The sequence below is a fragment of the Epinephelus fuscoguttatus genome, linkage group LG14, assembly GCF_011397635.1.
Source record: "Epinephelus fuscoguttatus linkage group LG14, E.fuscoguttatus.final_Chr_v1".
Classification (NCBI taxonomy): Eukaryota; Metazoa; Chordata; class Actinopteri; order Perciformes; family Serranidae; genus Epinephelus; species Epinephelus fuscoguttatus.
The window spans coordinates 29,712,430-29,727,447 of record NC_064765.1 but is presented as its reverse complement, the minus strand read 5'-3'; the positions used below and the strand labels follow the sequence as shown (position 1 = coordinate 29,727,447).

The 15,018-nt window shown below is 41.9% G+C and overlaps 1 protein-coding gene across 4 annotated transcripts in view; it reads left to right on the top strand.

Annotated features, from left to right (window-relative positions):
• Positions 1-15,018, top strand: part of daam2 (dishevelled associated activator of morphogenesis 2) — a 116,018-nt gene that overhangs the window by 53,399 nt on the left and 47,601 nt on the right. For all 4 annotated transcript variants that reach the window (XM_049596902.1, XM_049596899.1, XM_049596901.1 and 1 more), the window contains exon 4: positions 9,273-9,347. In XM_049596902.1, the coding sequence (XP_049452859.1) occupies positions 9,273-9,347 (75 nt within the window). The remainder of the gene's footprint in view (positions 1-9,272; positions 9,348-15,018) is intronic.

Here is a 15,018-nt window from a genome sequence, read left to right as displayed (position 1 = left end):
ACCAGTTTACAATGAAATGCAATACGGGTAAAAATAATACAAGAGGAGGATGTAATCTTTCGTCTAATACATTATGATAACCATAAGACTTGCAGTGTGCTGTTCCGTTTGAATACATTGTACAGCATCAAAGTGGATTGGATTGTTGGCCGAATGTGCATTTGCACATGTGAACCCACATAAAAGGCACAATTTCAATAATACTCCAATATCAGTTATTTAATATCTCACTGAAGCAACCACAGACGTTTATGAAGACTCTTTGTACTGTAATAGAAGGTAGTGGAAACCAACTTCTGGCGCTTGTCGAGGCAGATTGGAACCAAAATGGTTAGCAGTGCGCGTCTAAGCTGGGTTCAGAGGTAGGATATATTGGTTTGTCGTTCCTGCCCCATCTCTCCCAGTCAGAAATCATTTCCTCTGTGAGGCTAAGGTGAAAAAAAGCAGCCATATGTCCAGGCCAGGAAACGGAGAGCAAAACCGGGGTAACAGTGCACAGCGGAAAGCCGGAGGAAAAACCAAACAAACCCCCCATTCATGGCTAGAGGCGGCGTAATGGAGAGCGAGGAAAGAAAAAAACAACTGGCGTGCAATATCGGAAAATAACCTGCATGTCTGTGTGTGAATATGCAGGCAGGAAGGCATGAATACCGTTCTCACGTGCACACACCCACACAGACATGAACAACTATATACATAGGAAAAGACACAGGTTATTCAGACATAACGCACACACATACACCACACAGTGGTGCCCTGTGTTTCTTAGAATTACAGCATGACAGTGACTTTGAATGGAGAGGAGAGGACAGCAGAATGTCCCTCAGCCGTTCCTGTCAGCGACAAACACTGGTCCCCTTGTTTCCTCCAGCCAAGCGACAGCTCCAGTTGTTGTGGTTAGATAACACTTGGAGGGAGCCACTGAGGGCATGACAAAGGGACAAACTAACTTTGTTCACCTGCGACACAAACTGGCCAACACATTTTCGGCAAAATGCTCAAGCTTTGCCAGTTCAGTTTCTTCGCTGTCCAGTGAAAACCACATATTTTAAACCATAATCTGAAAAACTAAATACTTCTTTGACTTCCCAGGCTAATAAAACCACTCAAACCCCCTAATTCACAAACAGTCGACATTTCAGATACAGACAGTTGTGTAGTGGTTACTGATGAGATGGGTGCACTACTAAGTAGATAGGTAGGTTACCATAGGGGAATTGGGTATACTTTTCATATATTCCAATGACTTTTTGGCTGATGGCTGGGTATGCTGTAAATGACCAGAGAAAGAAGTATACCTGCTTATACCCTCCACTACATCAGTTTGTCACTAGAACAGCATCATGTTTAGTTGGATTTACCAAAATAGCTCTCCTGCATCTTGGACAAACAAAACATTACAGGTGGGGTCATCTTTATTCCAATTAAAGTTGGTCAGTGGTGCATGAAGCCAAAAAAGTTTGAATTCCTGGGCATTTTCCACTTTGTTGAGTTCATACCCATTGGATGAGTTGGTTTAGCCTTCTGCTAACTTGAATAGGAATAAAAAGAAATATCTGTACAGCTCTTTCCGATAGTGTAATGACTCATTTTGCAGGAGTTGTGATGCTTAAACAATGTATCCACTGATTTGCAGTGGTCTTCTTTCCAATATAAGTCTATGGGAAAACATTCTTCTGGGTTCAATGGCATCACATGACTGACCTGGAAGTTGTAATATCATGGTTTGGCCACTATGGTTTTAAAGTCTGGTGCACTTCTTGGGGGCCTGGTGTTAAAGCACCATAGTTCAACTTTTAGCCATTTGGGGGCAAGTTGACAATCAAGCAATCCAGGATTCTTATAAAGTCATTAAAGCCAACTTCTTAACCAACAATTGGCTACTTACACAGATACAGTGTTAACAATATCATCCATTTGGAGTTGGGTTTTGGCCACCTGCTGAATGTAAGTCTAACATCCACTCTCAGCACTGGTTTGGTCCCCCTGAAACCCTGAAATGTTCCTGCTGTGCCAAAACAATAAGCAAAAAACAGGCTAAATCTCGCCACAGAGCTTTTTTTCAGTGTTCAGTGATGGTGCTCAGCTTTAATCACACCATTTTCACCTCAGCATCAAAATTCAAACCCAGTAGTTTGGTTTAAAAATAGCAGTTTTAGTTTGTTTATCAAACACCAGTCCTCTTCCAGTGTCTAGCTAATAACAGTCAGCAGTGATGTAAGAGAATTAGCGTAAATATAGTCTCTGTGTACCATGACTAACTCGAACATCTTGTCCAGGCCTTCGGGCTTTACATAAGCCAACCATATCTGCACCTCTGATCTCATCCACCCAGTCAGCCACAACCAGGGGTGTTGGGTGTCTATCTATGTGTGTGTATGAGAAAGAATGGACTTCATTCTCTGTAAGCATGAGAATGAAGGGATGGCTTGTATACGTGTTTAGTGCACAAGTGAAACAGAGATGGCATGAGTAAACGTCTGTTTGAGTGTTTTGCATTCCTGCCTGGGGGGGGTTGTGTGTGTGTATACATGCGTGTATGCTTGGTTTTGCAAGCATATGACTCGTGTCCAGCAGCCCCCAGGTAGAGAGCACCATGTAACATCTAATAGCTCCTGATAATCATTCAGTGCTGGGAGCCAACAGGGTCTCCTGATGCCCATTAGTAGTGCTGCACTGGCACACACACAAACTGTGTTTTCAGCACATGGTCCCACAATATGGCCCTTTATCAGTGTCAAAACACAAAACAAGCATTCATCCATTTATCAACTGTCCTACTTTTCCCCAAAAAGAGGATTTTCTATATATCAGCCTCGCTGCCCAAAATCATCCAGCCACACATTCTCAGATGCTGTGAGTGGAATGCCGTTGCTTAACATGTGCCTCCTCACTGTACCATATGCACACATTACCTTCTCCTAACGTGGTAGCAGCTTATGTCTTCAATTATTAGCCACATGCGCTTCATTTCCATCACTTGAACTAATGTGACCCCAGGCAAAGACTTATGCTTGAGCATGTGCTAAAACGTGCGTAATGTTAGCTACCTGTAAGGGGCAGCGAGCATTACATAATCTTCCAGAATTCAATATCCTGTCCATTTCCTGCCTCTCTAGGTGAGACTCTATATCCCGACTTCCGTAGATAAATATTCCCCACAGAGAGATTGGCTCTTTGGAATGTCCAACAGTCCCCTTGTTGGGTGGACGGGAACATGTTGTGGTGACAGCTGGAGTAGAGTACAGAGGAAATAATAGACATACATATATTTAAATGACAGCTAATGCATCCCAACGTCTTGCTGTAGCACAGTGCTATCGAAGTTAGTGGATAGCCAAGTGATACTTCCTGTACTGTAGTAAATTAAGATTACATTGTTAAGAATTTGGTGCTTTGTTTCTGGGCAAATTACACATGTATGTACAAGTGTTTAATCAAATAGTCAAATGGACACATTTAAGCTTCTTTGACACTGCCAAGTTAAAATTTTATCTGGTGTCATTTAGAGTCTGTGTTAGATTTAGTCATTGGTATTAGGTGTTTGCTTCTGCAGGGTGTCTGCAGGTCCTTTAAAGGTTTCAATTGAATTCTTTTAAATTCAATTTTAGAAATAGTAGACCTTAAAAGTAAATTTATAGTCTTAAATTTGAATTTGTTAGGTCTTAATTACCACAAACATTTATCTAATTGAATGTATTCATCTTTTATTTCTTAATGTCAAAATGAATCAAGCCTTTCTGTGTGAAAGTCCACATTTCTGATATTACAAATCTTAAACCTATCACCGCACCTAATACTGTCTTGCACTGATCTGTTGGCAAAGTGAAGTGTAACCAATCTCACTCTTATAACCATATTCCTACATAAAACCTTCTTCTGTATGGGACCACATATATACCACTTACCTTCATACTCACCTGCAGTGCTTGAGTAAGTTTAAATTTAGTTTAAAATGATTTTGAAAAGCTCTTAAAAAGCATTCAATTGAAGGGCCTGATACCTGTGGATACCGTGTTCTGAAAATATATAATTGGGAATAAGAACAAACCCAGACAAGCTGTAGTTATGAGCTATTATTCCACAGGTATGTTTTACGTAAGCATTAATTATACTAAATTCATTTCTACTTTACCAAATACAATATCTGCTTTTTTTCATTTTGCAGTCTTTTGCAGTCCCTTCCTTTGTTCATGAAGAGGTCTTTAAAAACACAGTATTTCATTCACTACTGTGCAGCTTGCCGGTGCTGTCATGGTTTCGGGCAGCTCATGAGAGCCCCCACATTACAGCCAGGGTCCCCCCGGGCCTCTCTGAGCACATGGGAACAGAGTGTGAGGCGCCCGACGAGCACTCCAATTGCCAGAGAAACTGGAGACCTCATGGAAACATGTTAGCGTGTCACTGAGAGCCGATGTATAGATTCTGAGACCCTGAATAGTTGGACTTCACTTGAAGGAGTGACTTGGCATGGTTGGCTGCCAAAGCCCCAAGACTGGAAAACATGGAAGTGAAAATGGGCTGTTGATCGTTGTTTTTCAGAACATGCTAACATGGATGTGTGCAGCGACCTGGAATCAGCACAGCAGCTTGTGGCATGGTATTATTTAGCTTCCTCACATGCTCTTACTCATCTTTTAAAATTGAGTGTACGTGTAAGAGTCAAGCAAACAGTAGAAACCTCCCATGACACTTCAAAGTGCTCTGGGTTTAACTGTGGCCAGCTGAGTGTTTGGACTCTCAACCCCCTGTTGCTCCTGAAACCTTGACTTGGAAAGTATAGGTTTCTTACAATCTGTGAGCTCAATCATCATTGTCAGTGAAACCTTTTAAGAGGTTCGAAATCTTTAAGATGGCTTGTTGCACGACAGCAGGGGAGCCGAAATATGTAATTTCATCTTCTCTTTCAACAGGTGCCTCTGCGAACGCAATAGCCTGCCAAACACACAGGGAAATACTCTTGAACCCTGGCTTTAGTCAAGTATTTGGCTCTTCAGAGAAACAATATATCCCTCAACAGATGGTTGTAACAAGAGGAACACCTTACAGAATTATACCTGATACACTGCTGGGGATTCCTGTCCTCCTCTGCTTGCTGCAACCTGGATTGTAAATCATATTTAATGTCACCAGACATGAGGAATGTACAGTGTAGTGCAAGTGTGTAATTGCTGTAATAGAATGATGGGGTTGACCTTAAACTGTCGCAGCGGAGCACGCGACTGGAATGTGGAAAGAGGACCGTAAGCAGAGGAGCACTCTGTGTTTATACATACATATAAGGTAGATGTTGAGTGCTGTCATACAAGTATGTACACAAACTCTCTTTCAATTCATATCAAAAGCCTGCTGTTTGCACTTTTCATTTATAACAGGCTCCACTGTTTGGAGTCTGGCTCCTTATCACGAGATTTTAATACCAGTCATCAACTACCATTAACTCCCGGAATGGTTTGATCAAGAAAGCAGCGCACGAGAACAGACTCACCATCACTTCACCCTCTCGGAAATCCCATTTAAAGGGCAAATATTCAGGAAGTGTATGGACTGATATGACGAGGACCCCCATAACAAAGCTCACGTTGAAATCATTTTTCATTTGTCCTGAAACGAGACGAAAATTACAGTACTTTACTCCGGCTCGTGAAACTGCCAGAGTAAATGTTGCGTTGGGCTCGACATGTTTTTGAGGGCGTGTCGGCGGCTGTAATTGAGCTGAAGGGCCAGAGAGAGGCAGTTAAGTTGTTAATCTCAGCGTCAGGATCTGTCTGGCATCGCGTCCTGAGCGTGTCAGCAGTATAGTGGAAGTGGCGGCCAGCTTGAAAACACAAGCTGAGTAGTACAGTGAGCTCTATTGTTTTTGTTTTAGCTCTTTAGCTTGAGCTCAAACGCTGGCACAGAGTGCTGTAGATTAGAAACAGTGGTCATAATGAGGACTAAAAATCCACATTGACCAACCCTATGCTCCAACCCAAAAAGCTGGAGTGGATTTACTGTCTCTGCATATCATTTTCATGTCCAGACTCGACATTCATTGGATTACTGGACTTAACAAGAGGGCTTTATGTCTGGGGACAATCAATTCAGGCTCCCAGAATAGAGTTTGTCTGGCTTAATTAACAAAAAAAAGGTCATTTGCTTTTTGCTATGTTGTACCGTGATGCAAATATTGAAGCAACATTTTTGAAATAAAGGGATTAGGTGGCATAAAATATTGATTTTCTATATCAAGAAGGAAAACAGAGAGAATTGATGAGCTCTTGCCGCAGCTTGAATGTCCTTGAAGTAAATGAAGTTGTTAAAGTACTTGAGGAGAGTTATGTAAGCGATCAGAGAGCTTATTTTGCCCCTGATGGCTGCAACAGAGTTTAATTGACAATCTCGCAAATGATCTGTTGATGTTGTTGGAGCATAATTATAATGACTTTAATAATATGCTTATTATTCTGAGCAGATGTACTGCCATGGGATCTACTGTTTCTCGTATTATGGTTTTACAAAGAGTCATTTCAGCTGATGGATCCCACTAACTCAAACTATCTGCTCCCACAGCTTAATGCAGGTTTTAGAAGCTTTGTGTAGGAAGGGGATCGGGGCCTCTTCAATGTCAGGAGTGTCTGTGATATGGCAGTAGCACTCAATAAATGACATACCTAGATGAAAGTCTATAGAACCCTGCAGTCGGTCGTGGCCTCATGTCTTTACACCACATTTATTTAAAAAAAAAAAAAAAAAGGTTTTTTTTTTTTTTTTTTAAAAATTCCTCTTAATTTTTGAATCAAAAATTTCGACTTGCGTTGGGATTTAAGTTGGCAAAGAATTCCTCTCTTATCTTACAAAATGATCCAATTTTGCAAGAATGTGGCAGCCTGCAAGTTTCCAACTCTCGCTGACGTGCGCACACTAACAAGAACAACAACAATGCTGCACCAGTGCTCTAAGCCCACGCTAAACAAGACCAGATGTTCGCGAGGAACATGGTCTCTGTATTCCCCTGTGCCTTGGTTGCTCGTGGCATCATGCTTCCTCGGATTGGCCAGGACAAATTGATTTCAGACAGAGCTATTTGAAAACTGTTGTGGAGTGCACTTCGTTCCTCACGGCAGTTCTTCTTTCCCTCTCCCTCTTTTCCTCTTTCTCCATGTAATAAAAGCTAAGACAAGTGAATACTCTGGGATGTTGTGACCCACTTATTGTGAACCGACTGCCTGATCCATTTTGTCTTTATGTGGATGTTTGAGCTAAGACAGAAAGTGAAAGGATGAAACTAGGAGAGTGAAAACAATGTTGAGAGTGAGTCAGAGCCCCACTAGCACAGTGATTCTTAACCAGAGGTCCAGGGACCCCCAGGGCTTCTTAAGGGAGTTCAAAAGGATCCTCAGAAGTAGTTTATTTTCACTATTTACTTCACTGTAGCAGTAAGCCCAATGTGAGTATGAGTAATAAATGACTATTCTGATCACAGGTTTCACTTCCTTCACTGTTATTTCCTTAATTGTAGTCAGCAGCTAAAGAATTCTGGTCCCAATCATCATCTAACAAACAATATCTTTTCAGGTGGAGGTCCCTGAAGTAAAATCTTATCAAATGGGGGGCCGTGACCTAATGTGTATCAATTTAGGGGTCCTTGAAACGAAAAAGGTTGAGAACCACTGCACTAGCAGCCCTGCTCTGGTTACCTAAAGCCGTTAAGATTTGGAGAGAATGGACAACACACTGATGATATCACTACTCTTAGCATCTTACCAGTAGTGGGTAGTATTGAGAAGATGTTGAGTGTGAATGGAAAAATTAAAACATTTCCAAAATAAAAAATGGTCATGCTGCATTCACATAAATTAAGGCAGACAATGGACGACAAACTAGTTATCATTTTAATGGATGAGAGCAGGATGGTAAAATTAGGTGAGGCTAGTAGAAAATACTGGCCATGGTCACCGTAGATGGCATTGCCAGCCAAACTTTTTGCAGTCCACCATGACAGAATCTACAACTGGATGTTGTTCCCTTACACATAAGAAGAAAACATAGGTGGTCTGACTCAGTGTTTCCTTTTCAGACAAACATGAACAAGGGATTCACCAAGTGCAGGTTTTCTTTCACTATACATGTTGGAAATGAATGATCTGACATTTATTAATTTTAAGTTTTCAATAGAATATAAAGGGAAAGGATGCATGTTATAGCTACTTGCATTACTCGAATAATTCCGTAAAATGAAAACAAATAATTTAATGGTAATATTTTTTATCCCATTCATGTAAAGACTATGACATCACCATGCAACACATCGTCATGCACATTTCATTTTGCCGTCCTTCTGAGCCATCAGCCTGTTTCTTTGTTTTTCCTTTGCTGTCCAGAGGGTGTCGGACTGCTGTCTGCCTGAATCCATGTGATTGCAGCTTTAATCATCTGTAGAGCAGAAGTGTTTTCTGTAAATTTCACAGCTGTCTGCTCCAATAGATTTTGATATTTCCCAGACACAAATGGAAATTTGGACCCGACAGTGCCTCTGTTGAAGGGTCGAAGGGTCACCATAAATATTAAGATTAATTTTCCGAGAAGTATAAATATTCATGCCAATCCATCCATTTATTTTTAGATATTTTGTCATGGAGGTGTCTCAGTCAAGGAGCACTTTTAACCTGATGTAAGTGCTACAGGAAAGCAGAGTGTTGCTCAAATTGTCACCCTTGAGTCCTCCAGGAAATGTCAGGGCATCGCCATAATCGTTAGGATTCATGTTCCGGGGTAGACCTCTGGAAAACTATCCACTTTGCTCTTTGCTGCTGGCTGTTTCCCCAAGTTAAAGAAGCAATTGACGAATCGCAGCTTAGAAATCAAGATGACAAATATAAACACCACTTTCCTACACAGATATCATGCTACTTAGCAACATGAATGGAAAAAAGCTACACAAAAAATAGCATCAAGGGTGCATGACATAGACGTAAAGATAAAACAATTCTTAAACTGATCTATTTCTTTGAACTTCTGAGGACCCTTAGTTTCTGTGCCAAGCTTTTTGAAAATCTATCCAGTAGCTGTTGAGATGTCTTGCCCTCAAACAAAGAGTTGGATGGCCTCAGCCACTAGAGAAGCAAGAATTTAAAGACATGCTTAATGTTTGTACCACTGTATGTATGTGTAAATTACAGTGGGCTTTATGCACCATTTACTTGCCCTTACTCTTCAGCCAGCAGAGCTATGCTGTAAAAGTTTCAAAGTGATTTTTAAGTGACTCATTGTGTCTTTGTGTCCCTGCACAGGAGCAAGAAGACCCCAACAAGCTGGCCACCAGCTGGCCCGACTACTACATTGACCGCATCAACTCCATGGCTGCTGTAAGTCAAACACATGGTCTGAATGTCTGTTCCCCTCTGTTGAACTCCCCAGACGACTGGATATTGCTTCCAAACTTTAATGTCACTATTACAATATCATTCACTAACTTTGATCATCTGACCACTGTTCACTCAGTCATTCTTTCTCAGACTTCTCTCTTGGCTCGCTTTTTATCGTGTCCCCGCTGACTGCTTGTTATTTTCGCATGACTACATTCCTTCGCCGTGACCCCAGCATTCACACACACTGTGATGACAAACAGGCCATTTAGATGCTCAGCAGTTCAGTCAGCGGGAACGACTGTCAAAGACACGGAGCAAAGCCAGGATGACAATATTCATTATTCTCAAGCCAGTGTGGCTGCCAATAAAAACAGCAGGATACCATCGCAAAACTGTCTCCCACCATAATCTCAGTACCATTTTAAACATTACTGCTCTTCTGTGAGTTGTATTATTTGACTGTGCATTTGGCCACTGACCAGTTTGGACCAGTGACCTCCAACCCTGAGTCCTTATGTGGACGACAAGTTGGCTCCAAATGCTTAGAGAGCATAAAACATGACATGACATGACATTTCAATGACGTGAACATTTTCAGCAACCAATAGCTGTGTTGTCTCCAGCACCAAACAGGAAGCAGCAGACCAGGTACACTATAACATGGAGGGGACTCCAGGGAGGTTCAAGACTAGGAGCAGGTGTCGGTTCTCTTGTGCTGTGTAAAAGGAGAGGAAAGTTTTTACTTAGAAATCTTAATTTTTGAAATGGTTCAATGCTTTTCCCACTGAAATAGGGCAGTGGACCAAGAGAGGTTGGTAGCGAGTTCCATCCATCCATCCATTCTATCCACTTATACGGGGCTGGGTAGCGGGGGCAGCAGGCCAAGCAAAGCACCCCAGACATCCCTCTCCCCAGCAATGCTTTCCAGATCCTCCTGGGGGACCCCAAGTTGTTCCTAGGCCAGATGAGATATGTAATCCCTCCAGTGTGTTCTGGGTCTACCCCTCTTGCTAGTGGGACGTACCCGGAACACATCTAACGTGAGGCGCTCAGGGTGCATCCTAATCAGATACCTGAACCACCTCAACTGACCCCTTTCGAAATCACAGATGCAAGTGGCTGAAATGAGCGTCCTCTGTGGGGTGGCTAGGCTTAGCCTTACATAGAGTGAGAAGAAGAAGAGACATTCAGAGGGAGCGTGGAGTAGAGCCACTGCTCCTTCGCATTGAAAGGTGTCAGTTGAGGTGGTAGCAAGTTGAGACAACAAAATACAAAATGGAAAGTTTGTATGCAAATGCAGTTTATCTTTTATGGATTATAGTGATGCCGAACTGAGAAGAATGCCTTCCACAGGTGATGCCTTTTATCATGTGTTAGCTGTGTTAGCTGTTTATGTAATTGTTAATATATTACATTGCTTATAGAGAGTTGGCATAGTATTTTTTGTCAAGAGCAGGATGGGAAATAATCCCAAAAGGAATCTAGTTGTACTCTTTCAAATAGTGACCCTGCAAGATCCCTACTCTTTGCAAAATCTTACAGTGTGCGATTAAAACCTCACATTGTCTTTAGATGTAAGAGGGTGTCAGCCTGGGGTCTTTTAAAGGTCTTTTAGTGAAGGTAGGCATAAGCAAGATTGGTGGAAACAGTCTTGCAATTTTAGCATCAGTGTCTCATGGCAGTAATAGACTTTTCAACATTCCACTTTTTTTTTCTTCCTCCAGCCAAACAGACGAACACTTAATACATTTACAAGTATTTCCAGGCCATGGATCAGATAAACTGTTCAACCATAACTTACACAGATCACCATAAACATAGAGCCAAAAAGTAATGGCATTTAATATCTGTTTATTGCCATGTTGTTTGTTTTTCTGGCAAACATGCCTATAGCAACAACCCATGTTGAAGGTTGCTATTTTTACAGCTGTTTTTGTTTACTGGCTCCACTCAGGGGACAAGAATGAGCTACCTCTGAATGGTACCTGAGCTTAGTGTCGACGTCTGGAGAAACAATTTTACTGTCATTCTGTAAGAGGCTCAGACAGCAGTACACACACACACACACACACACACACACACACACACACACACTCATGCAGACATACACAATATTTTAAGTGCAGTCAAGAGAAAGTGCTGATTTGTGAGTTGCCAAGAATTTAAAATCCACCAGGGCTGTAGCGGTGCCTCTGCGCTATTAGGTGTCACACACACTGTCAGAATTATGTTTCAGCCTTTCTGTTTCTTTTTACTATATCTACTGCAAAACAACCTGAGTCTGTGAGTCATGTGTGTGCAGTCTACAGTATATAAAGTCTTGACATTTTTATAAAACAGTTGTAACACTGTGCCATTCTGATGAGAGATGTATATATTCACCCGTTCCAGACATTTTCAAGAAAGTGTCAGTGCAAATAATCGCTTGAAAAAATATGTTTCAATAAAAATTGGAAACAAATGTATTCAAATTGTAAGCAAATTGTATTACATCAGTGTCAGAACTGGTTTTGCGTGCATAAAGAAGATTAAAACTTTATGACTCTAGAACAGATTAAATAACTTTTTGAGAGTTTTTTTTGTAGTCTCCATTCCCCTTTTTACACAAGCAGTCTCTTGTTCGAGCCCCACTTTAGCAGAGTCTCCCTTATTCTCCATAACTCCACCAATTTCCGCCCCTTCCTGAATCATTTTTTTCACTCCCACTATCAATCTTCCATTTTCTTCAGCACTGTGCCCCAGACAGCATCTTGACAACATCGCGTTTCAACATTTGAAGGGGCTCCGCTCGTCCATGACTTCATGTCTTGGCTCCCAGGCGAGCTCACCAGAGGCAGCCCCTCCACAGTAGCTGAGTTATTGGATGAGCTCATTTTTGCGTTGCCGCCCTGAGAGATTACTGTACAACCAGCATCTTGATGTTCATTCATAAAACCATGTCAGGGCCCTGAGGTTGTTTGTTGACTGCAGAATGATAATTCAAACGTCCTCGTGACTCTGACGAGAGTTTCTGTAGCCTTGCTGTGTCCAAGCTAGCGCGTTGAGCTTCAAAGGTCCTGCCTGGATAGGTCTCTCTGTAGATAAGCAAAAAAGGGTGTCCAATACAAAGGCGAGGGGAAGGTCATTTTACATACCAATGTGAAGAAACACACAGAACGCAGCTGTTTTGCAGTTTGTCAACCACAAAACAAAGACTCAAACTGGACATTCATTAAAGTAGGTTTAAAATCATACTCATAGCTATTTTGTATCTTAAAAAGGCAGTTGACATTAAATGTCATAATGCCAAACGCGAACACTTAGTTTATAGCCCAACGATAGCTTTTTACTTCTGGTAATTGCATTTAGGCTTCAAAAATCATAAATGTGGTTCTCAGGGGTCCATGTCATTGGTTCGACAGCCCATTGGTTCAACATCCCATTAGTCCGACTGCGGTGCAGTATGGTGGGCGTATGGTGCACTGCGACCGGCTTGAGTCGGAGCAGGCTCACGGCTTATGTGTTTGTCACTTTCTTTTTCATTTTAACCCACACCATGATCTTTTCCTGACCCTAACCAAGTGGTTTTTGTGCCTAAACCTAACCAGACCTTAACCACAGGGCATCTTGATGATTTCGGAACAGACTTCGGAACAATGAGTTCAATATGGTCGGAACAATGGGATGTCGAACCAATGGGCTGTCGAACTAATGGGCAGTTCCTGTTCTCATTTGGGAAGACTGTCTAGCTGAACAAAACATGAATGATGTTAACATCCAGGCTGGCCATTACACACACACACACACAAATAAAACACTGTCCCTGCAGCACACTGAAGTGAGTTTTCAGCCCGTTCTATTTCCCAGATCATCAAATACTGAGGCTCTGTCATGCCCCTTTTCTAAACTCAACCAAGTAGTTTAGTTGCCTCAACCCAACTGCAACCGCTTGACAACATTAACCATGTGACAGAATGTGTTTCACCAAGGTCACAGCTGTGCGTCACATACAGATGCTAGAGGGTGTATCCCACAGAAATGCCAAAGGGTGTGTACAGCTTCAGTATCACATGCTGAGGGGCATGAGAAAGCGTTGGTATTTGACTATCTGGGATGAAAACTTTTTGGAGTTTCAGCTTACTGCAGTAGTCTGAGCTGTTTCGGTTCACTCTTATCCTTCTTAAAACTATGTGTTTTTTAAGATTACATTCAAGTGTTCCATGCTAAAATAACACTGTAGCAACACATGTAACAACGCTTCTATATTGGGAAGTTATTTCTAGTTTACAAGCTACATTACTTAGCAGTGACGTTAAAGAGACATGATTGCTAACAAACTAACTGGCACTCAGTTGAACTCCATTTAAACAAAGCTGTTAATTCCACTGGTTTCCTGATCACATCATTCCATTCAATTTCAGTGTTAGTTTCTACCCACGTAGGAACAATAGGATAATAGCTTGGTTCTAGCTCACATTTTGTTAACTTAATTAAGTTTTGTGCCTCAGGCTTTACATCACTATTTAAGCTAAAATAATGTTGCTCACCTTCATTTATACTGAACAAATACTTCCTATTTGGCGCATCAGTGACCCACATGGTCCTGATTAAGGTTTTGATGACTGCACTCATCACTCACACAGTTAACGACGCATTGACGACTAGCTCGAAGGCATAGCTTTGGCTCTGGGGGGCACTTCCCATAACAAGGATTTAGAGAAGTACCTTCTGCTGGTTTACCAATTGGCTCTAATAGTATCCGTATGTGCATGTTGGCCACAGGTTCGAATGAGTTTACAAAGAGCAGATGTAGGAAGGAGTCATTTGGCGAGACTCATTGACACGGTGAACTGGCTCGCAGCACAACCAGATCATCCACTCTCCCCAACACTTGTTGTGTCCAACTTCCCATTGACTATGAACATATTCATTTAGAGAAACAGGAGCCAGAGCCTTTACTTCTTGGCACGTGGTCCATGAACCATCTGGGCTTGAGGCTAAATCGACATGATGGATGTTTTGACTGCACTGTTTCTAGATTAAACACTCACACACCGGACGGACCAAAGCTGTTGTTGGGTAGTCAAACATTGCGCCCGGCTCCACTTAGCAACGTCCAAAAAGTCCTATGTTGCTATGGAATATTTGCACCCAACTTTAACCTGCATGTCTTTTTGTACAGTAAGGGTTTAAGGACGGGAAAACAGGGTCGTATTTAAGCAAATATTTTTTCAGGCAAATTAATAGGCAGTCACTGTGACTAGTTTACTCCACTGCTGAAACACACACTGTTTGAACCATCGCTCTTGGCAGCGGGCAGCCTCGGAAAAAGCCTGGAGAGGCTCAACAGAAGCCCTGTGGCCTTGACTAATGGGAGCACAGCAGCTCTTTGATGTTGCTGAGGGGAGCCTTTAAGTGATGCAGAAATGAATTAACACTACCACAAGTCTAAGTGTTTTTTATGATTTGTCATAAGCTTGATTGGAGCTAATTGCCTGCATGACTTATTTTGGCATGTTGTATAGCTTCAAAGGGAAATGGCATTTGAGGGGTGGTGGGGGGGGGGGTCAACTAATGAGACTCTGATTGTCTGTGATGCTCAGACTAATTGAAACAAACGCGGTTATTTGTATGGGGAGGAAATATGTACTGCTGCTATTTTATGGCTGCCAAATTAAGATTAACATTC